Source organism: Ascaphus truei, chromosome 10, assembly GCF_040206685.1.
Source record: "Ascaphus truei isolate aAscTru1 chromosome 10, aAscTru1.hap1, whole genome shotgun sequence".
NCBI lineage: Eukaryota > Metazoa > Chordata > Amphibia > Anura > Ascaphidae > Ascaphus > Ascaphus truei.
The window spans coordinates 27853205-27877061 of NC_134492.1; the positions used below are offsets into that span (position 1 = coordinate 27853205).

The window sequence follows — 23857 nt, forward strand, 5'->3', positions numbered from 1 at the left end:
TTGTTCAAACACAAGAACCTCATCCCAACCGTCAAGCATGGTGGTGGGAGTCTGATGGTTTGGAACCGCTTTACTGCCTCAGGACCTGGACAACTTGACATCATTAACACAACCATGAATTCTGAATTGTATCAGAAGATTCTAGAGGAGAATGTCAGGCCATCCGTCCGTGAGCTGAAGCTGAAGTGGGTCATGCAGCAAGACTATGATCCTAAACATACAAGCAGATCTACAAAAGAGTGGTTGCAGAAGAAATTCTGCGTTTTAGAATGGCCTAGTCAAAGTCCGGACCTAAACCCCATCGAAATGTTGTGGGAGGACCTGAAGCGAGCGGTCCATGCAAGGAAGCCCTCAAATGTCACCGAGTTGAAGCAGTTCTGTAAGGAGGAATGGGCCAAAATTCCTCAAAACCGATGCAAGAGACTGACCAGCAGTTACAGGAAACTCTTAGTTGAAGTCATTGCTGCTCTAGGGGGCGCCACCAGGTACTAAATGTAAAGGTTCTCATACTTTTTCACACATGGATATTGAATGTTGAATCATGGTGGATAAATGTTGGAAAAGTATCATGTTTGTGTCATTTGTTTGATCAGTTTATCTGTATCTATTATTAGGATTTACATTAAAGTCCAGTAACATTTTAGGTTTTTTTAAGATCTGAAAATTCTACTTGGGTTCACAAACTTTCTCGCCACTGTACATACACATATACACACACGTATACATATACTGTATATAGACACACAAATGTACGTGTCATTAGGAAACAAATGCAGCTTCTCAAATTCATGACAGACACCAAACTGGACACAGAAACGATCAGTGAATACACTGCTTGTGTCGCTATCAGTAGTGAACAGCAAGATGGGAATTCTCAGATGACCAGTTTATATCTTTGTAACACAGAACTGTTGTAGCGTCCTAGTGAGGTGTGTCGGCAGCCAACATCATTTATTCCCAAACTTTGGGGAGCGCAGATATCAGTGCTATACACGTCATAAAGGTGATAAAAAACACAACCTAGTGCAATAAAGTTTTTTAAATGAAGTGAATGTGTTGGAAGAAAGTCTTTGAAGTGGGAACTCACATTATCCCAAAATAAATCAGGCAACTCAAACTGTGGCAAATTATGGAAATACAGGTGAGTGACGTTCCCCGGTATGGTGTGGTATTCTGGCTCTGGTTTAGCGTAGGTTCCAGTCTCATGTGGTATAGATGTGGCTACGTCAGTGGCAACGTGGAGTTATAACAAAGAAAGCCAACATAGTGTAATCCAGTCGGATAAATACAGCTTCGTCGAAGCCATCCAAAGTGAAACGCGTAGAGTCGCTGTTGCTGGTGTGCCGCTAGGACTCCAATCCGCCCTCACGATCCAGCTGGGACCCTCCTTTATCCGGGACCGGAAGTACGTCACAGCCGGAAGTGACCCGATAGAGAGGTTCCACACGGAGGCTGCGGTGAGAGTACCTCATCTGATACACACCAAATGTTATGTGCCTTATACCTTATGACACTGTCTGTCGATTTTATTTATTTACTTATAAAGCTGTATTTATCCGACTGGATTACACTATGTTGGCTTTCTTTGTTATAACTCCCCATTGCCACTGACGTATTTAAGTGATTTTCACTGTTTATTCACTTTATTGCACTTATTATTGCGGTTCTCACAGGAGCGCCCTCCCTCCTTTTTGTAATTTAGGCAGCCAACATAAGCCATGTGCATAGCATGTTCCACAGCACATGTTATGCTGAGTCATGTTAACCAGGTTGCACAGACCCGATCTGCAAAAATATCATGACTTAGGAAATGTAAGTTACGCATCTTGCATCATCAAACCATGATAGGGCTACAGTATTTTATATGGGGAGCTCCTGCATTTGTTTGTAAGAAAAACTCTCTTCAGAGACTATGAATGGGGCTGAACTTCGGACTGGAAGTTAAAGCATTTATCTACCAAATATATTTATTTATTTCAAATCTGAATTATTTGTTGTAATTTAGACAAAGTATTTTTTGTCAACGATTCTGGCACCATTTTCCCTCCAAACAAAGCACTGAATGGTACATCATTTATACACCTCATGAGAGAATGTTTTGCCTGTGTAAACCCACTCCCCACCTGCTCAGTTTTGATTGTTCTAGTTGAAGTTTGCAGCTTTAAAGTTTTATCCTAACTTTACAATACCCCAGCCGATCAGGAGTACTGAAATGATCCAAGAACGATTATTACCTTATCACATGGGTACTCAAAACCAGTCCTATAGAACCCCCCTCCCCAACAGTTTAGAGAATATCCCAGCTTCAACACAGGTGGTTTAATCAGATAGATTGAGCCGCCTGTGCTGAAGCAGGGATATCCTGAAAACCTGATCTGGTGGGGGAGGGGCGGAGGAGGGGCTTGAGGACGGGAGTTGAGCCCCCCTGCCTTATTACGTCACAGTATAAAAAGACTTTGTGCTACAAATGTATAACATGTAAATATATTGTTGAATCATTTTCACATAAATATAGGAAGTATGGTATTCGAAATCTTTCATACAATAACCTCCATTCCAGAAAGATTCGATTTATTGGAAAACCCCTGCTCTTTGATACAATATTATTCACCGTCCATCATTTTTAATGCAATGAGATTTGCCAATGGGGGGGGGGGGGGGGGGGGTTCCTCGTCATTTCATTTCATTTAATTCTTTTTATTTAAATATGGAAAATACAGTCTGAAGAAAACTCTAAAATGTGTATCCCACACAAGATGCCCTGCAGTGATCCGTCTCTGAGCATATAATACATGGATTTGAGCACTCAATGCTCTGGCAAAGCTGTCTGTGGCTTATACATACACTGCCACCACATACAAACTGTGGGGGCTTATTCATTAAGGTCTGTTATGGGTTAATGCACCGGATCCACGGACGAAAAGAAATTAACGCTGTATTGGGTGCGTTAACTTAGAACGGACTTTGAACACCCTGTATGTTTAAAAATAGTAAAGTAATAAAAGTGCGCCTCCTGGTGGTAACTTAACAAATCTATTAAACGGTTTAGATTAAGAAGCTGTAGGTAAACATTTTTTTTTTTTTTAATAGTGCCATATGGGTGAATGCTTTCACTTTACCGCATGTCCAAAACATGCTGCATAGTGGTACCACGCCTCAATGTTTCCGAGACTAAAGTTTCCTTTATACAGCCTTATTTTGTCCTGACAGTGTATATAGCAGTGGCCAACTCCAGTCCTCAAGGGCTACAAACAGGTCAGGTTTTAAGGATATCCCTGCTTCAGCATAGGTGGCTCAGTGATTGACAGCCACTGATTGAGTCACCTGTGCTGAAGCAGGGATATCCTTAAAACCTGACCTGTTGGTGGCCCTGGAGGCCTGGAATTGGCCACTCCTGGTGTGTATAGTGAACTGTACAATGGATATTGCAGGCTCCAAAAAGCTTACTACCTCTATGTTGGTTACTGAGGCACAAGGAGGTGGCACCAGTCTGAACAAAGTTCAAATCTGGCAGCTCCTCCGTGTGCGCATTAAACGAGCTGGTATGGATCCAGTCGGAGGAGCCGTCAGTGAGAGTCATATGGGCTCCCCCTTTAGTGTGTGTCCTGAACTTGCTGCACAGCACAGGGTTCCTGCCACTTCTTCACTGCACACTCAAACCTTACTGTAAAGCAAATATACAATCCGCTTCTAAATTCAGAGCCACAACAAGCAACTCAGCGTGACAGGACGGAACTGCTAACCCTGCGTGGGCTTCTGGCTCTGTAGTTTCCAAGCTTGACACTGTGTGTGGGTTGCACAAGCCGGCAGGCTACAGCTCTAAGGACATCTCACAACAAGGTGAAAGTAATACACGGGGTGCTCAGTGGCACAGCCACAATCTCAGTACCTGCATTTTAAACACTGTGTGATGGAGACTGCGAAGCCCTAGCTGAACCCGTGTAAGATGTGTGACACGCCGAGGGACCTGTGCAGCTTCAGTACTCCAATATAAAGACGATATACTGTAACAATGTTACTTTAAGTGTAACACATCTTCTAAAGAACAGCCAACAGCAGAGTGTAAATAAAACATCTCAGCAGCTGAAACGAAATCTACAAAGTAGATTTCACTCAGTCCTAAATAATTATTTAAATACTCTATTCCAAATCACACAAGTATGTATAAAATAATAATTAATAATAAATAAAATAAACTACTTACCCAGATTGGCCGGACAGAGAAGGAATCGGTAACTCCGGGGTGAGGACATAAAGGTTATTGTTTTTTGGCAAGTGAAGACTTCTCAAAACAGTCTGCAAATAGAAATGAAATTAAATAAATTAGCACATTAAAGAAGATTTAGGTGGAAATTTCAATAGACAGTCCATACGCTACAAAAAGGAGAATTTGGATAGAGGATACACCAATAGAAGGTAATTTGCCCGCACTGCCTCGCACCTCACTGCTTGGGTATCTCTCTGCACAGGAGAGCTTACAGCCCATCTGGCATGGCTTGCCCTATCGCTGACCAATGGGTCATTGCTGTTAGGTTGGTGACTCCCCATGCCCAGTCCAGTCTGTCCCAAGTGTCACCAGCCCAAACGTCTGCACTGGCGTCTTAACTTTTACTTATTTACACACCATGGGGAGCCCGGTTTAATTTCTCGTGTCAGCGTCCTGTACCCTGGGCCTGAGGCACCAAATATCAATTGGAAGCTGCTAAATTGTATGCACAGTACGTATGCTTGGCACCATACAAATTATTATTAAACAGTCTCAAAGAGTTTGTTTGAATATTATCAGGTAATTATATTTTGGCATTATTTCTAATAATTCATACTTTAAGCTGCCATCATTAGACAAACAAAACAAGAAAATGGGAAAACTCATGTGCCCGCTCCATGCAATATCATATGATTATATTTGTCTGATTTGTTCAAACCTGGTGTCCGTTACCTACGCAACATCACACTGTCATTCGTTCACTTTGGTCCTAGAAGGTACTGCCCCTTATAAAGAGGGTGATGACAAACGTGAACAAGGAGAAGTTAAATAGACAAGAGTGACAGAAGGACGCATGGCACAGTGGCACAGGTCTTAGTTTTGGATGAAACAGTTGGTGGGGTACAGTTCCTGTTTGGGAATCGCTTGACCATTCCAGGGACAGACTAAGATCTCAACGTATCATCGTACTACAGCTGTCAGAATATCTTTAGGAAGAAATAGAGAAAGGAATAGTCGTAAAAAATAGAATAGTAAGGCCCAAGAAAAGGAAATAATAAGGAGACAGAAAGTGACAACGGTGGAAGCAGATAAACAGAAAGCTGCAGAATTAAAAAATGAAAGAGAGGGGGACGAAAAAGAGGAGACTTTCTGCTGCCTTTCTGCCCTAATCACAGCACCAGTAGTCCCGGCCCAGCAGATATCTGCTCACTGGTCTGGGACCCCGCCACAAGGTCAGCTCCTTCTGCTCTGATACTTTTTATATCGGTGGGACTTTTCTGATGAGTGTTTTTCTTTCTTTTTTTGTAACTTAAGACCCGTTCAGAGCTGAAAAGAGACCAGGGAGAGCGGCTTTCAGGAGCAGCATGTATCTTCCGAGGGAACAACGCTTTTATTCAACGGCTCACTGCTATTTAAAGCCTTGGCTTTCCAAAAATAGACCAACTGTCCCTTGAAATGATCGGCCTGCACACTGAGCCTCTGTTCCTCTGCACACACTGAAATGCCACTAACTTAGCCCCTTGCACCAAAAGTACTTTAACCCCTCCAGCGCTGAAGTTTGGCAGCTCTGGGCTGCGCTTTACAAAGCATGGCTGCCCCGGCAGCGCTTCGGGACATTTTATTTGGCAGTCAGTTAGGCATTATTAACCCCTCTGCTGCCAGAGGAGCATGTAGGCAGCTCTCTCAGAGAGGCTGCCTGTTACATTGCCAGGGCAATTTACACACCAACCACGGGTCCTGCTCAATAGCGACATGGAGTTAAGGCTGCATTGTGTTTGAGACCACCCAGCAGCAGCCGGTGTGACAGTAACACTACTTTCATACTTACCAGCCCACAATCCCACTTCCTTTCTGACCAAACAGTCATCTCGTTTGCAGCAGAAATACGTGCTGCTCATTTTTATTAGATTTCTTTCCCATCGCCTCAAAAGTGAGCTACTCTGGGGTTGGACTGCAGTATGATGACCTACAGTGACCTCTAAGTGTTCAAAGACATTAGCTGTTCTATGTGACGGACAAGACAATATGTACGCCACGGTCAGCCACGTATTGGTGGTTGGCGATTTATTAGCCAGATAGCCGATTTGATCTGGCTAATAAACCCCCAATTATTATTTTTTGAGTGCGATGGTTCATCTGCTCATGTAATTACTCGACCTAAGCACTGCAAGCCGATTCTGTTTAAAAAAAACCACGACCAAAAAAGCGTGATATGTGCCCGCTGATAATTAGCGCCAACGACTGCAGTTTGTTACGCAATCTCTTCCATGTCTGCATTACGGTGTAGCAGTTAATATTTCCTGTAAGGTGCCGATATTACCAGGATTCAAAAGATGGGCGTTTATTGGAAGGCGGTGAAAACTCCTGCTGAAAGAAATAGACACATTTCAACTCACAATTGAGGGCTGTCTTGACCTATTATAATGCTGACAGTAGGGGCAATGTGGCTCTTATAATAAAAGGTTAAGCCCAGTCAATGCCCCCATCGTCTGGATGGATATACAGGATAGGCCCTGTATATTCATCATTGCGTCGCCAATTCAAAAACCTACATGTTAAATGGTAATGCCTTTATTATATGTATACTGTGATGCACCTGTATCAGGAGATAGCAAATGGACATTGAGAACATGGGCAGGTAGGCACTGTTCTCATTGGTCGGTTTGTAACTCCTGCTCGCCTTGCATCCGGCATTAGATGTTTGGTTGCGGCCATTTCGCCATGCCAAAATGGCCATTGCGGCTGTGCCACAGATGGACCCTCCGGCAGGAGTTTTGTAGTGGTTAGGGTATGGGGTTAATTTAAGTTTTTTTGCTGTTAGGGCTTGGGGTTTTTAGGGTAAGGGCTTGGGGTAGGGGGTTGTAACGTAGCGGCCGGCGGCAAATAGGCCGGTGGTAGCTTTCAGCGGCAGTGTGTGTCATAGCGAAGCGCCTGCGGCCATTTGGTCGTAGCGAAACGGCTGCGGCCAAATATCCTAGACCGCCTTGCCTCTGCCCCTCCGTCACACACCCAACCCGGATCGCCCAACACAGGCGAGCCCTCGCGCTGTGATTGGTCCTACACACAGCATCCGCGCTGTGATTGGTCACGACCCCTTTCACCATGATTTTTTTTTATGGAGATGGGGGAACATAGAAAAGACACCGCCGATCTGAGTTCCACAGATAATTCCAGGACTAGCGTGTAGGTCAAGCAAGTGGTGTGCTCCGAGGCTGTGCCGGAGACACCCGAAAACAAGGGTATGTGCTGTTCAAAAGCGGGAGATTTTAACTTTCTCGACTGGAACGTACATCCACCGCTGCCCGCAGGCTCCGGATCCCTACAGACATGGAAGCTGCCGCTGGCGAGCCATTTCAGTGGTGCTGGGCACCGTGGATTGCTAGGATTCCCCCTTAATTCCCTATTTTGGAGTGAGTATAGCTCTGATCAGTGTTTTGTGCTGTGCTTTCTGGCCCCGGCCAGAATAAATACTCTTTATTTGATATCTGTGTCCTGTCTGGTGCTTGATCCCGTGAAAGAGTTCTGGTCTCCGGTGACAATCATCATCATTTACTTCTAAAGTGCCAACATATGCCGCAGTGGGGTACAGTGGGGTACAAGAGTAGTTACACAAACAGAAAGATATACAAATTAAGAACAAATGAAACAAGTCGCTATAATAGGTACTGAGGGACAAGCTCATGAGAGTGGACAATACACCATTACAGTATTTAGAAATGCCCTTATAATGTAACCCAGGGGTGGCCAACTCCAGACCTCAAGGGCAAACAACAGGTCCAGTTTTAAGGATATCCCTGATTCAGCACAGGTGGCCTCAGGCACCAAAAACAGATTGTAAGCTCCACGAGGCAGGGACCTGTGCCTGCAAAATGTCTCTGTAAAGCGCTACGTAAAACTAGCAGCGCTATACAAGAATATGCTGTCTCACATTTAATCTGGTCTGTAATTGTTACATACGCCTATAATATACATCTTCTCTAACTGTGCATGCAATGTATTGTATATAATGTATATCCTGCTCACTTATATAACTGTATTTGTAACCATTTATTATTTGTCATACTAAATCTATGCCCAGGACATACTTGAAAACGAGAGGTAACTTTATAAATAAATATTATACATTAGTGGCTGACATTGACGGAGAGACCTATGCTGAAGCAGGGATATCTTTAAACCGACCTGTTGGTGGCCACCCGTGATATAAACACTTTGCTAGGAGACTAACAGCTAATCCAAGTGGACTACATCACACCAGCGAAGGTTGAGTTGAAGAGAACATCATGCATTAAAACAACGTTGATACTTACAGTGTCCTCCACATCCCCAGATTTCCAGCCTTTCAGTTGCATTTTCGATGCAGGGACCTGAAACTCATTCTCTAGGATCTGCTTGATGTCACCTGCAAACACAATGGGAGGCAAGGTTACCGGAGCAAGCAAGTGGTAACAGGACATGGTCCCAGGCAAAGTGCAACGTTAGTATGCGAGAATCACACTGAGATTTCCATCTGCCACTAACTTGCAAAGGACAGAGCGCTGGAAGGGGCAATAAGAAAGCTAAAAGATTCAGGAAACCAACCCCCAAAAATGTATAAAATCATGAATAGCATAGAGATAGCGAGTAGGGACTTTACTATAACTCTTAATGCAGGGGGGGGGCAACTCCAGTCATCAAGAGCCACCAACAGGCCAGGTATTAGGGACATCCCTGCTTCAGCACAGGCGGCTCTTCGACTGAGCCACCTGTGCTGAAGCAGGGATATCGCGAAAACCTGGCATGTTGATGACCCTTGAGTTGGCCAAGCATGGCATAATAGAAGGACATTGGGACATCTGATGAAATTAGCAAATAGCTTGTGTAAAACAAATGACAAAAGAAACATGTGCATACAAGAACAAGCATACAAGAAGGTATGTTCTTGGCGTGTGCTTTGAGGTCTGAAAAGTGCTACAAGTAGATTTCCTCTGTGGAGATAGTGTCTGCGAGGAATGTGCACTAAACCACAGGGATAACCCCTTCACTGCCAGAGGAGCTGGAACAAGTCCCCTTGCATGTCACAGACCTATAACTTGGAGATGTTATTAACACCATCAATCCCACACTGTTCTTGCTATGACTGGTGATGAGTAGATGTCTGACTGTTTGCAGAACTGTATAAACAGGAACTGAAAGTTACATTTTATATTGTAATAATCTCACCCCCACACACACATCTCCCATGATCCTGAAACGGCTTTCCTGCCCACGCAAGGCGCGATAACCTCACTCTGCACCTAGAACTGCACAAACATTCCCTTAACCTTTTCGCTTCCAAAGAAGACTGGAACACAACTAACCGGGGGGGCACTGCCAACGGGGTAACTACGCAGGGCCACAAAGGAGCAAACGCAGCCAAGGGCAGAGATGTGATTAGCAGGTTAAAACATCCGCTATGCCCTCCCCCAACTGCTACACCCTTCCCCGTCCCCTCCCCATCCGCTACCCCGTCCCCATTCACTACGCCCTCCCCACCCAACATCCGCTACGCCCTCCCCCCCCATCCACTACGCCCTCCCCCCCCATCCACTACGCCCTCCCCCATCCGGTACACCCTCCCCTCACCCATCAGCTAAGCCCTGGCCTCCTCCATCCGCTATGCCCTCCCCCATCGGCTACGCCCTAGCCTCCTCCATCCGCTACGCCCTCCCCCATCCGCTACGCCCTGCTCCATCCCCTCCCCCATCCGCTACGCCCTCCCCCATCCGCTACGCCCTTTTCCATCCCCTCCCCCATCCGCCACACCCTGGCCTCCTCCATCCGCTACGCCCTCCCCTCCCCCATCTGCTATGCCCTCCCCTCTAGGGGTGGCCAATTCTAGTCTGACGATATTACTGTCCTAATTTGGGAGGGAAAGTCAACAAAGAGAGAGTGAGGATAAGAGAATTAGATCAATTGGGGAGAGGAAATAGCAGACACAGGCTCTCCCGGATACAGCGGAAAATACTTCACGCCTCCAGCAACGCTCTGCAAATCTGGGGGAAGAAGCCCGCCTGTGTCTTACCGGCGGTGCAGCCGTCTTCCAGCACCACGTCAGCCGTTTTGTCTCTGTACTCTACTCTGAAATCCAGCATGCGGGGAAGTCGTTCCACAGCTTGCCGCAAAGGGACCACGGGGCGGAACGCTGAAGCAGCCGACGAGGAGGGAGACACAGCGGATGCAGAAGTGGTGGGCTGGGCCACGGGGCCAAATACAGGGCCTTGTACGGTCTCTGCGCTGTACTCGCTGAAACGGCAGCGTGAAAGACAAGTTACAGAGGGAATGAGACAGTGCTACTGAGACCCCACCCTCCACCTTCCTAACAATATATGTGCTGCAGTATAGAGCAATACAGAGTATGAACTTGCACTTCCAAAGAGTAATTTCTACTGCCTCAAGAACACACTCAAAATACAATTAGGATGGTCTTTAGGACACAAAGTGCATCTAGATACTCTATCACTATACCGTGACACCTATTTGCAGTGGAGGGAGAATGCGCCCTTTGAAAATCAGGTGAAGCAGAATTTGAGACAGTTTTTCAGTAACCTCTGCCAGAAGGACCAGCAATGCATCGCTCAGTCTGTTCTGTGCCCAGGTAATGCATCGCTTAGCCTGATCTGTGCCCGGGTAATGCATCGCTCAGTCTGTTCTGTGCCCGGGTAATGCATCGCTTAGACTGTTCTGTACATGGGTAATGCATCGCTTAGCCTGTTCTGTGCCCGAGTAATACATCGCTTAGTCTGTTCTGTGCCCGGGTAATGCATTGCTTAGCCTGATCTGTGCCCGAGTAATACATCGCTTAGTTTGTTCTGTGCGCGTGTAATGCATTGCTTAGCCTGTTCTGTGCCCGGGTAATGCATCACTTAGCCTGTTCTGTGCCCGGGTAATGCATCGCTTAGCCTGTTCTGTACCCGGGTAATGCATCGCTTAGTCTGTTCTGTGCGCGTGTAATGCATTGCTTAGCCTGTTCTGTGCCCGGGTAATGCATCGCTTAGCCTGATCTGTTCCCGGGTAATGCATCACTTAGCCTGTTCTGTGCCCGAGTAATACATCGCTTAGCCTGTTCTGTGCCCGAGTAATACATCGCTAAGTCTGTTCTGTGCCCCTGTAATGCATCGCTTAGCCTGTTCTGTGCCCGGGTAATGCATCGCTTAGCCTGATCTGTGCCCGGGTAATGCATCGCTTAGCCTCATCTGTGCCCGGGTAATGCATCGCTTAGCCTCATCTGTGCCCGGGTAATGCATTGCTTAGCCTGTTCTGTGCCCGGGTAATGCATCGCTTAGCCTGTTCTGAATTCCGGTAATGCATCGCTTAGCCTGATCTGTGCCCGGGTAATGCATTGGTTAGCCTGTTCTGTGCCCGGGTAATACATCGCTTAGCCTGATCTGTGCCCGGGAAATGCATCGCTTAGCCTGATCTGTACTCGGGTAATGCATCGCTTAGTCTGTTCTGTGCCCGGGTAATGCATCGCTTAGCCTGTTCTGTATCCCGGTAATGCATCGCTTAGCCTGATCTGTGCCCGGGTAGTGCATCGCTTAGCCTGTTCTGTGCCCGGGTAATGCATCGCTTAGCCTGTTCTGTGCCCGGGTAATGCATCGCTTGGCCTGTTCTGTGCCCGGGTAATGCATCGCTTAGCCTGATCTGTGCCCGGGTAATGCATCGCTTAGCCTGTTCTGTGCCTGGGTAATGCATCGCTTAGCCTGTTCTGTGCCCGGGTAATGCATCGCTTAGCCTGATCTGTGCCCGGGTAATGCATCGCTTAGCCTGATCTGTACCCGGGTAATGCATCGCTTAGCCTGATCTGTGCCCGGGTAATGCATCGCTTAGCCTGATCTGTGCCCGAGTAATGCATCGCTTAGCCTGATCTGTGCCCGGGTAATGCATCACTTAGCCTCATCTGTGCCCGGGTAGTGCATCGCTTAGCCTGTTCTGTGCCCGGGTAATGCATCGCTTAGCCTGTTCTGTGCCCGGGTAATGCATCGCTTGGCCTGTTCTGTGCCCGGGTAATGCATCGCTTAGCCTGATCTGTGCCCGGGTAATGCATCGCTTAGCCTGTTCTGTGCCTGGGTAATGCATCGCTTAGCCTGTTCTGTGCCCGGGTAATGCATCGCTTAGCCTGATCTGTGCCCGGGTAATGCATCGCTTAGCCTGATCTGTACCCGGGTAATGCATCGCTTAGCCTGATCTGTGCCCGGGTAATGCATCGCTTAGCCTGATCTGTGCCCGGGTAATGCATCGCTTAGCCTGATCTGTGCCCGAGTAATGCATCGCTTAGCCTGATCTGTGCCCGGGTAATGCATCACTTAGCCTCATCTGTGCCCGGGTAATGCATCGCTTAGCCTGTTCTGTGCCCGGGTAATGCATCGCTTAGCCTGTTCTGTATCCCGGTAATTCAACGCTTAGCCTGTTCTGTGCCCGGGTAATGCATCGCTTAGCCTGATCTGTGCCCGGGTAATACATCGCTTAGCCTGATCTGTGCCCGGGAAATGCATCGCTTAGCCTGTTCTGTATCCCGGTAATTCAACGCTTAGCCTGTTCTGTGCCCGGGTAATGCATTGCTTAGCCTGTTCTGTGCCCGGGTAATACATCGCTTAGCCTGATCTGTGCCCGGGAAATGCATCGCTTAGCCTGTTCTGTATCCCGGTAATGCATCGCTTAGCCTGATCTGTGCCCGGGTAATGCATCGCTTAGCCTGATCTGTGCCCGGGTAATGCATCGCTTAGCCTGATCTGTGCCCTGGTAATGCATTGCTTAGCCTGTTCTGTATCCCGGTAATTCAACGCTTAGCCTGTTCTGTGCCTGGGTAATGCATCACTTAGCCTGTTCTGTATCCCGGTAATTCAACGCTTAGCCTGTTCTGTGCCCGGGTAATGCATCACTTAGCCTGTTCTGTATCCCGGTAATTCAACGCTTAGCCTGTTCTGTGCCCGGGTAATACATCGCTTAGCCTGATCTGTGCCCGGGAAATGCATCGCTTAGCCTGTTCTGTATCCCGGTAATGCATCGCTTAGCCTGATCTGTGCCCGGGTAATGCATCGCTTAGCCTGATCTGTGCCCGGGTAATGCATCGCTTAGCCTGATCTGTGCCCTGGTAATGCATTGCTTAGCCTGTTCTGTATCCCGGTAATTCAACGCTTAGCCTGTTCTGTGCCTGGGTAATGCATCACTTAGCCTGTTCTGTATCCCGGTAATTCAACGCTTAGCCTGATCTGTGCCCGAGTAATGCATCGCTTAGCCTGATCTGTGACCGGGTAATGCATCACTTAGCCTCATCTGTGCCCAGGTAATGCATCGCTTAGCCTGATCTGTGCCCGGGTAATGCATCGCTCAGTCTGTTCTGTGCCCGGGTAATGCATCGCTTAGACTGTTCTGTACATGGGTAATGCATCGCTTAGCCTGTTCTGTGCCCGAGTAATACATCGCTTAGTCTGTTCTGTGCGCGGGTAATGCATTGCTTAGCCTGATCTGTGCCCGAGTAATACATCGCTTAGTTTGTTCTGTGCGCGTGTAATGCATTGCTTAGCCTGTTCTGTGCCCGGGTAATGCATCACTTAGCCTGTTCTGTGCCCGGGTAATGCATCGCTTAGCCTGTTCTGTACCCGGGTAATGCATCGCTTAGTCTGTTCTGTGCGCGTGTAATGCATTGCTTAGCCTGTTCTGTGCCCGGGTAATGCATCGCTTAGCCTGATCTGTTCCCGGGTAATGCATCACTTAGCCTGTTCTGTGCCCGAGTAATACATCGCTTAGCCTGTTCTGTGCCCGAGTAATACATCGCTAAGTCTGTTCTGTGCCCCTGTAATGCATCGCTTAGCCTGTTCTGTGCCCGGGTAATGCATCGCTTAGCCTGATCTGTGCCCGGGTAATGCATCGCTTAGCCTCATCTGTGCCCGGGTAATGCATCGCTTAGCCTCATCTGTGCCCGGGTAATGCATTGCTTAGCCTGTTCTGTGCCCGGGTAATGCATCGCTTAGCCTGTTCTGAATTCCGGTAATGCATCGCTTAGCCTGATCTGTGCCCGGGTAATGCATTGGTTAGCCTGTTCTGTGCCCGGGTAATACATCGCTTAGCCTGATCTGTGCCCGGGAAATGCATCGCTTAGCCTGATCTGTACTCGGGTAATGCATCGCTTAGTCTGTTCTGTGCCCGGGTAATGCATCGCTTAGCCTGTTCTGTATCCCGGTAATGCATCGCTTAGCCTGATCTGTGCCCGGGTAGTGCATCGCTTAGCCTGTTCTGTGCCCGGGTAATGCATCGCTTAGCCTGTTCTGTGCCCGGGTAATGCATCGCTTGGCCTGTTCTGTGCCCGGGTAATGCATCGCTTAGCCTGTTCTGTGCCTGGGTAATGCATCGCTTAGCCTGTTCTGTGCCCGGGTAATGCATCACTTAGCCTGATCTGTGCCCGGGTAATGCATCGCTTAGCCTGATCTGTACCCGGGTAATGCATCGCTTAGCCTGATCTGTGCCCGGGTAATGCATCGCTTAGCCTGATCTGTGCCCGAGTAATGCATCGCTTAGCCTGATCTGTGCCCGGGTAATGCATCACTTAACCTCATCTGTGCCCGGGTAGTGCATCGCTTAGCCTGTTCTGTGCCCGGGTAATGCATCGCTTAGCCTGTTCTGTGCCCGGGTAATGCATCGCTTGGCCTGTTCTGTGCCCGGGTAATGCATCGCTTAGCCTGATCTGTGCCCGGGTAATGCATCGCTTAGCCTGTTCTGTGCCTGGGTAATGCATCGCTTAGCCTGATCTGTGCCCGGGTAATGCATCGCTTAGCCTGATCTGTACCCGGGTAATGCATCGCTTAGCCTGATCTGTGCCCGGGTAATGCATCGCTTAGCCTGATCTGTGCCCGGGTAATGCATCGCTTAGCCTGATCTGTGCCCGAGTAATGCATCGCTTAGCCTGATCTGTGCCCGGGTAATGCATCACTTAGCCTCATCTGTGCCCGGGTAATGCATCGCTTAGCCTGTTCTGTGCCCGGGTAATGCATCGCTTAGCCTGTTCTGTATCCCGGTAATTCAACGCTTAGCCTGTTCTGTGCCCGGGTAATGCATCGCTTAGCCTGATCTGTGCCCGGGTAATACATCGCTTAGCCTGATCTGTGCCCGGGAAATGCATCGCTTAGCCTGTTCTGTATCCCGGTAATTCAACGCTTAGCCTGTTCTGTGCCCGGGTAATGCATTGCTTAGCCTGTTCTGTGCCCGGGTAATACATCGCTTAGCCTGATCTGTGCCCGGGAAATGCATCGCTTAGCCTGTTCTGTATCCCGGTAATGCATCGCTTAGCCTGATCTGTGCCCGGGTAATGCATCGCTTAGCCTGATCTGTGCCCGGGTAATGCATCGCTTAGCCTGATCTGTGCCCTGGTAATGCATTGCTTAGCCTGTTCTGTATCCCGGTAATTCAACGCTTAGCCTGTTCTGTGCCTGGGTAATGCATCACTTAGCCTGTTCTGTATCCCGGTAATTCAACGCTTAGCCTGATCTGTGCCCGGGTAATGCATCGCTTAGCCTGATCTGTGCCCGGGTAATGCATCGCTTAGCCTGATCTGTGCCCTGGTAATGCATTGCTTAGCCTGTTCTGTATCCCGGTAATTCAACGCTTAGCCTGTTCTGTGCCTGGGTAATGCATCACTTAGCCTGTTCTGTATCCCGGTAATTCAACGCTTAGCCTGATCTGTACCCGGGTAATGCATCGCTTAGCCTGTTCTGTATCCCGGTAATTCAACGCTTAGCCTGATCTGTACCCGGGTAATGCATCGCTTAGCCTGTTCTGTATCCCGGTAATTCAACGCTTAGCCTGTTCTGTGCCTGGGTAATGCATCGCTTAGCCTGATCTGTGCCCGGGTAATGCATCGCCTAGCCTCATCTGTGCCCAGGTAATGCATCGCTTAGCCTGTTCTGTGCCCGGGTAATGCATCGCTTAGCCTGTTCTGTATCCCGGTAATGCATCGCTTAGCCTGATCTGTGCCCGGGTAATGCATTGCTTAGCCTGTTCTGTGCCCGGGTAATGCATCGCTTAACCTGTTCTGTGCCCGGGTAATGCATTGCTTAGCCTGTTCTGTGCCCGGGTAATGCATCGCTTGGCCTGTTCTGTGCCCGGGTAATGCATCGCTTAGTCTGATCTGTGCCCGGGTAATGCATCGCTTAGCCTGATCTGTGCCTGGGTAATGCATCACTTAGCCTGATCTGTATCCCGGTAATGCATCACTTAGCCTGATCTGTACCCGGGTAATGCATTGCTTAGCCTGATCTGTATCCCGGTAATGCATCGCTTAGCCTGTTCTGTGCCCAGGTAATGCATCGCTTAGCCTGTTCTGTTCTGGGATTCTCTACCATCAAAAGTGATGGGGTGGCCACACATACCTCTGTAAAATGCCATTTTCCTGTGGAATTACACCATTTATTGCTGCCTGCAAATGAAAGAGAAACGGCATTATTAAAGGTTCCCCCAATCTGACGTGTTAGGAAAGGGAGCTCCATGTGAAGCCTTCAGAAGCAGGTAGCCAACCATTTGTTATTTTCTTTCCTAGACGTTTTATATATTAGTTTAATTTTGTTTAAAATCAAACAGGCCCAAATTCTGCAGTTAAGGGTCCACATGGAACTACTATCATGCATCCAGAGTCCTTTTCTCCCACCGGGGAGGAGAAGAAAGGGGAATGGGGGGTAGGGGAGAGAAGAGAGGGAATGGGGGGGGGGGGGAGAAGAGAGGGGAATGTGGTTAGATAGAAAGAGAGAAAGAGCGAGACGGGGGAGAGAGAGAGACGGAGACGGGAGGAGAGAGAGACGGGGAGGGGGAGAGAGACGGGGAGGGGGAGAGAGACGGGGAGAGAGACGGGAGGAGAGAGAGACGGGGAGGGGGAGAGAGACGGGGAGGGGGAGAGAGACGGGGAGAGAGACGGGGAGAGAGAGACGGGGAGAGAGAAAGAGAGAGAGAGACGGGGAGGGGGAGAGAGAGAGAGAGAGAGAGGGGGAGAGGGAGAGAGAGAGGGAGAGAGAGAGAGAGAGAGAGGGAGAGAGAGGGAGAGAGAGAGAGGGATAGAGAGGGATAGAGAGGGGGAGAGAGAGAGGGAGAGAGAGAGAGAGAGAGAGAGAGAGAGGGAGAGGGAGAGAGAGAGGGAGAGAGAGAGGGAGAGAGAGGGAGGGGGGGAGAGAGGGGAGGAGAGAAGGAGAGAGAGGGAGAGAGAGGGAGAGACGGGGAGGAGAGAGAGAGAGACGGGGAGTGGAGGGGAGGAGAGAGAGACGGGGAAGAGAGGAGAGAGAGACGGAGAGGAGAGGAGAGAGAGAGACGGGGAGGGGGGAGAGAGACGGGGAGGGGGGAGAGAGGCGGGGAGAGAGGCGGGGAGGGGGGAGAGAGGCGGGGAAGGGGGAGAGAGGCGGGGAAGGGGGAGAGAGGCGGGGGGGGGAGAGAAAGAGAGACGGGGGGCGTTTAATACACACACACACACACAGTGATGGAGTTTGTGGGGGAAGGAGGGGAAGGAGGGGAAGGAGGGGAAGGAGGGGAAGGAGGGGAAGGAGGGGAAGGAGGGGAAGGGTCACAGTGAGCAGGGCTCCCAGGCACTGTTTTTCCCCCATGAGTCCTATTGAGTGATAGGAGGACAGGGTCCCCATCAATAATGGGAACTTTTACATTTGTCAGAGTCAAATTGTTAAATGAGGCGTCTTCGTCAGAATGAGCTCAAAATGTACATAATCCCCTGTACGTATATGTATTTCAACACTTTCTTTTCACGAGACTCCACAGGCACATTTTTATTCCTACAAATATGGAGCCCCCTTGATTGACGTTGGTAGTATCCTGTGTCAATTAAAGTGAACCCCATATTTCTAGGGATACATCTGTCCTTGGTGGGGGCTTCAAAATGCACCCCAACCCTTGTGTGAAAACATCACCATTTTCATGCTATCTGTTATACAAAGGGACAATCAATATAGTCCCCTTCAAAGGACAGTTTAAAGTGACCCGTCCCATATTTCCTCTGTCTACTTTCACAAAATAGAAGTCATGCCTGGGTGTATTACTGTATAGTTACTCTAATTACACGAGAAAATGGGGGCGCGTCAAAATCTGTCTAATGCTATTTTGGGAACCGCCAAAAACATCCACTTCTGCACATTTCAGAAAATATACACTTTAGTGGTGGTAGTTTTATGCTATAGGGGTGTTTGGTCTTGGAAAGTATGTCAACAGCTGAAATTAGTGTAAAATTTTGAGACAAAAATATCAAGACCACTGTATTCAACCAAGATTCCTGGCTAGAAAAATGGGGGGGGGGGGGGACAACGACACATTACCCCCGTCTAAATAGCTTGTGGCATGTACCCTCAAAAAAATATACACTTTTATGGGTGGTATTTTTATGCTGGAGTGTGGTTTTGCTTAGCCACTGATGGCGAGAACTTTTTGCGTTCAGTCATGACAGGGCCCTGCGCAGTCTTACGAAGTTGGGGCCTCTTTATGACAAAATAGTTTGCAGAGCTATACATATTTGCCATCAGTATACTCCGTGGGCCTAGGGGCGATAAAATACAGCATTCAGTTCCCTGATTAAACTGAACGTGTGTGTGGGGGAATTGTCACGTGAATTCTGAAGTTGGTGTCAATTTAAGAGAAAAATTCCCACCCTATTACTTTTGTGGAAACGTGTAGACCCACGTCTAAATTCCTAGGAACATGCGCTTTCAGAAAAGATATACTTTACGGGGGTATTTTTATGCTAGAGGGTAGTTTCGCCTCGACAATAATGGCATGCACCTTTTGCATTCAGCCATGAAATTCTCCGATGTGAAGAGCTTCACGCAGGCCGTACTCATTTCGGGCCTCTCTGCCAAAATTGAAGTTATAGTTATATATTTGGTATCAATGTACTCAGGGCGATACCATTTTGTATTTATGTCCCAAGGCCGCGTCCAGGGAGGGGGCGTGCGCCCGCGCAGCCGTGCGAGGGGCTTCACGCTTCGCTCTAGCTGGAGTGTTGTGCGCCCTGTAGTTGGACGCATGTTGTGGGCGGGGCCATGACATCACGGAGCTCATTCGCCCTCATTGAGTTAGCAGCTCATGTGACCCGGCCTTCGCACGAGAAAACAGTTTTTTTTTTGTTTGGTTGCCACCCTCCAATCAGCTAAGACTAACTGAACAAGAATTGTAAAACATACAGGACACCTACAAGCTCATATTGAACCCCCAAAATAACCACAACATATATATAAGCATATAATTAGCTGATTGGAGGGTGGCAACCTCCTACCTAATTTAAACTCACCCCCTCCCACATTTAAATGGTTAAAAGCTCACTCCATAGCATCTCCCACTCTCAGGGGAACTTGCTTGCTTGCAGTATGATTGTGATAAATCTAATACAGAGTGCTTTTCCTGGTACTGTACAGGTTAATAAAAGCTTCAGTCAGACTTAGAACTATGCAACTAATTTTGACAGATTTATTATAAATCATTCTTCCTGGTAATGCACAGGTTATTAAGAATTTATATTAGTGTTAGGGACCCTTGAGGTGTGGTCTGCTGTGTAGTGGCTCAGGGGCTTACAACAATTTGGCCAAAATGTTAAACTAAAAGACCATTTTATTTAATAGATATCTATACATATATATTTAGGCACTGTACCGTGTATGAGTTTCACTGGATGTGCACTGAGCTCTGTCTGTGTTTTATGTTCTGTCTCTGGTTTTAAATAGCTGCTGAATTACACTGACTGAAGAATTGATTTGAAACTGAAAGGCGACCATTTAGTGAATCCAGGGAATAAGGATTTTTGTTGATCGATCACGGGAGAACCAATTGATCAGCAGCTAAGGTAATTAGTTGTTTTTTTTTAAGCTGCTTGGATTGCCTTTTTAAACACTATTAGGAAGTGTTTATAATATAGGATATTAGCATAAATGCATATATAATATAAGATTTTAAAAAAAGACTTGTTTCAAAACAATCTTTAACCCTTTCACTAACTGCCAAAGGGGCATTTAACATTTTACTTTGCGTTTCATTAAGATTTTTATTCGCTCTCTCCATACAACAACTATTTTTCAAAGAGAAACCCACCCTCAATTTGTTTCAATACAGTGTCTACAGTGTCGTCTTGCACAACTGTTTTACAACATACTTTTGTTGATGTGTGTACTCGCATCTGGCAGTGGGGGGGTTACACCCCCCTCGTCTTGACAAATACCTCATGTAATGATTAAGAAGGCGGGTGCCCTAAAACAGGGGTGCTCAATGCCAGTCCTCAAACCCCCCCAACAGGTCAGGTTTTCAGGATATCCCTGCTTCAGCAGAGGTGGCTCAGTCTTTAGCTGAGCCTCTGATTGAACCACTTGTGCTGAAGCAGGGATATAATGAAAACCTGATGTGTGTGTGTGTGTCTGCGCGCGGGGGGGGGGGGGCTTGAGGACTGGAGTTGAATACCCCTGTCCAAAAAAAAAACATGCATTGTACCTCTGCTCACTACGGGATAACAGAATAGTTAGGTGTAAATACTCACAGTCAGGCTCTGGAGCCATTAAAGCACATCCAGTTATATATATTTGAAAAAGGCACTCAATTGAAACTGGACTGAGATTGCATGCCACCATACTGCACAGTATCCACAAGAGGGCGCACACAGACACCATTTTCTTTTTTTAACCAACTGGAACACCACACATGATTGTGCTTTTCTTAAAATTACAAGGTTCAGCCATCGCTTGGTAGTGGAAATGAAAATCTCCACTGTGCACCGTCAAACTTTGTTTCTTATTTGACTCCAACCCTCCTTGTTTTCGTGTTTCTAGGTAGTGCAAGTGAGAATAAATACTCTATAGATCTGGATTGAAATCTTTTGGATTTTTCGGAACAGGTAAGCAAGGTGATCAAAGGCTGCATCTTCCCATCAGAAGCGTTATGACGAGTCTGCAAGGGGAGTGGTGCAGTGGTTAAGGTTAACGGACGCCATCCAATACACAAGATTGCGAGTTTGATTCCAAACTCATTCTGTGTGACCTTTAGCAGAAACCAGAAGGCAAACAAGAGAATCTCAATTCACTGCAGCCTCTCTGGCAATTCATTTGCCAAACATGACATCCCAAGGCAAAGATGGCGGCATGCTGAAAATCAATTGTGAATACCTTTTATATTTCTACTGACAAATGTTCTAGTGCACATATACATTGCCCTAACATTAGGCATCAACTTTTTGCAAAGGATGCATCCTGTCCTACAAGGAAAGGCTTATCCAGGCCCAAGTTCAAAGCAGAACTTTGCCAAGACCCAATTATTTACCCAGAGTAGCAAGTAATGACGACAGCACTACGATGTGCAAATAACAGGGCAATCACGACATACATACACACACACACACACACACACACACACACACACACACACACACACTTTAGATGAAACTAAAAGTATCTATTTACACTCTATCAGCGTTTTGGTCCAGAACGTGTCATCTATTTAAACGCAAACAGACCTATGGTTAGGCCCAGTCCTAGAGATAGAGTGTGCATTGTTGGAATGTAAATAAAGTTTGTTTGCACATAGGTAGAAGGCAGGATATTCTAAGGGGGCGGCCCCAGTCACTTCTACAGCGCACGGCTTGGCGTGCGCTGTGCTATCAAGCCCCGCCCCCCCAGTCCGGCCGGTCCCAGTCCCTACCTTGTCGCGCACCTTTCCCCAGCGGTGCGTGACAGGATTTCAGGGAGGCAGGGGAATTTGAAATTAGCATCCGCGACGGAGGCGTGGCCACGCCCCCACCGGCGGTTCAGCCAATAAGGGCGAACCAGCCGCGGGACGTCATGGCCACGCCCCCGCAAACCCACAGCCACGCCCCCTCCCGTCGCAAACCTTCCCTCTCCCCACAGACCGCAGATCGCGGTGTAGCGCTGTGCACGCGCCGCCCCCCGCCGGGCGCGCGTGCCACAGTAAAGACTGGGGACTCAGCCTAAGCATTCTTAGGCCTCGTCCAGGGTGAAAACAGGCTTGCACTCCAGCGCTGCGCCCTGCTCGGCCCGGGTGATTACTGGCCGGCTAGGTACGCGCGCGTCTGGGGGCGCAGCCACGACGTCACGGAGCTGGTTCTGCCTCATTGGGTGAACCGCTCACGTGACGCGCTTGCGAGCAGCAAAATCAATTTTGCTTGCTCGCCAAGCGGCTGAGCACGGAGCAGGCACGTCCGCCCGCTCACGCAGGCCACGTGCATTGTAGCAACGTGTCCAGCGTGAGCCCGCTCAGCACCACCCTGGACGAGGCCTTATAGTGCAGGGGTGCTCAACTCCAGTCCTCAAGCCCCCCCCCCCCCCCCCAACAGGTCAGGTTTTCAGGAAATCCCATTTTCAGTACTGGTGGCCGTCTTCAACTGAACCACTGATTGAGCCACCTGTGCTGAAGAAGGGATATCCTGAAGACCTGTTGGTGGCCCTTGAGGACTGGAGGGCTCAATCAGTGGCGCAGATGAAGACCAGGGCTCTGATTGAGCCACCTGTGCTGAAGCAGGAATATTCTGAAAACCTGATGTTTGGGGGGAGGGGGGAGCTTGAGGACTGCAGTTTAGCACCCCTGTTATAGAGCACTAATGTGTACTACCAAACACAGCATGGAGTGCCTGCCCCAAAGAGCTTGCAATTCAACTTGTGGTGCTTGAGGCCCAGAGTGTGCGATTTGTACACATGACGACGACTCGGTTATCTTGGGTATGTTCGCCGTGCAGAAACGCAGCAGCCTGCATGCACAAGCTGGGCTCACTGAGCCTTTCTTCAGGGAAATTCAAAAGTTCCAGTCGCTGGGCCAGTCATGAGATGCCACCACCGGCCCAAATCTGCACCCTGTCAGCAGCTCACCGCAGAGACCACGCAACACACTCGGAAAGACACCTGCGTTTCCATGAAACTAGTTCACTTTGCTGCGGCGCAACAATAAAATAAAGCTTCACGGTCATCTATGAAAATAATGTACTGACTTATGTGTGTGAGGAGATCGGCTTGCAACGTCTTCAGGCATTTCAGGAGTATACCGAATGTCCGCTATGGTCTTATAATAGTATGTGAGTTATTCGAGGCAGGCAAGGCCCACTTCTTGCAGGCAAGGCCCACTTCTTGCAGGTAACGCCCACTTCTTGCAGGCAAGGCCCACTTCTTGCAGGCAAGGCCCACTTCTTGCAGGCAAGGCCCACTTCTTGCAGGCAAGGCCCACTTCTTGCAGGCAAGGCCCACTTCTTGCAGGCAAGGCCCACTTCTTGCAGGCAAGGCCCACTTCTTGCAGGCAAGGCCCACTTCTTGCAGGTACTGTACGTCCCCATCACTGGAACTACAGAAAAATGCAGCTGATCATGTGCATCCAAGCTGCCTCCTTTTATTTGACGGTCTGTTGAGGCTTCTCAAAGATAAAGATGCATTAACCCAGGGGGTTCTCCACTCCAGCACTCAAGACCCCCGCAACAGGTCAGGTTTTCAGGATATCTCTGCTTCAGCACAGGTGGCACAATCAGTGGCTCCATCGAAAAACCACTGCATTAACCCTCTCTCTGCCTGAAAGGCCTGTAACGCATTGCACAGCCTCGTGGCAGCATTGGGGGGGGGGGGGGAAATAAATAAGTGGGCGAGAGACTTCTGTGCAGTTCCTGCCATTGAATTAACA

At 48.4% G+C, this 23857-nt stretch overlaps 1 protein-coding gene across 3 annotated transcripts in view; it reads right to left on the reverse strand.

Moving 5' to 3' along the window:
- The window catches only part of FAF1 (Fas associated factor 1), a 216483-nt gene that overhangs the window by 142816 nt on the left and 49810 nt on the right, over window positions 1-23857 (reverse strand). For all 3 annotated transcript variants that reach the window (XR_012804075.1, XM_075616310.1, XM_075616309.1), the window contains exons 3-6: window positions 16591-16637; window positions 10251-10471; window positions 8518-8609; window positions 4205-4296 (exon numbers count right to left, since the gene is read on the reverse strand). Coding sequence is in view for 2 of the 3 variants with exons in the window: in XM_075616310.1 (XP_075472425.1) it covers window positions 4205-4296; window positions 8518-8609; window positions 10251-10471; window positions 16591-16637 (452 nt within the window). In the remaining variant the exon portion in view is untranslated. The remainder of the gene's footprint in view (window positions 1-4204; window positions 4297-8517; window positions 8610-10250; window positions 10472-16590; window positions 16638-23857) is intronic.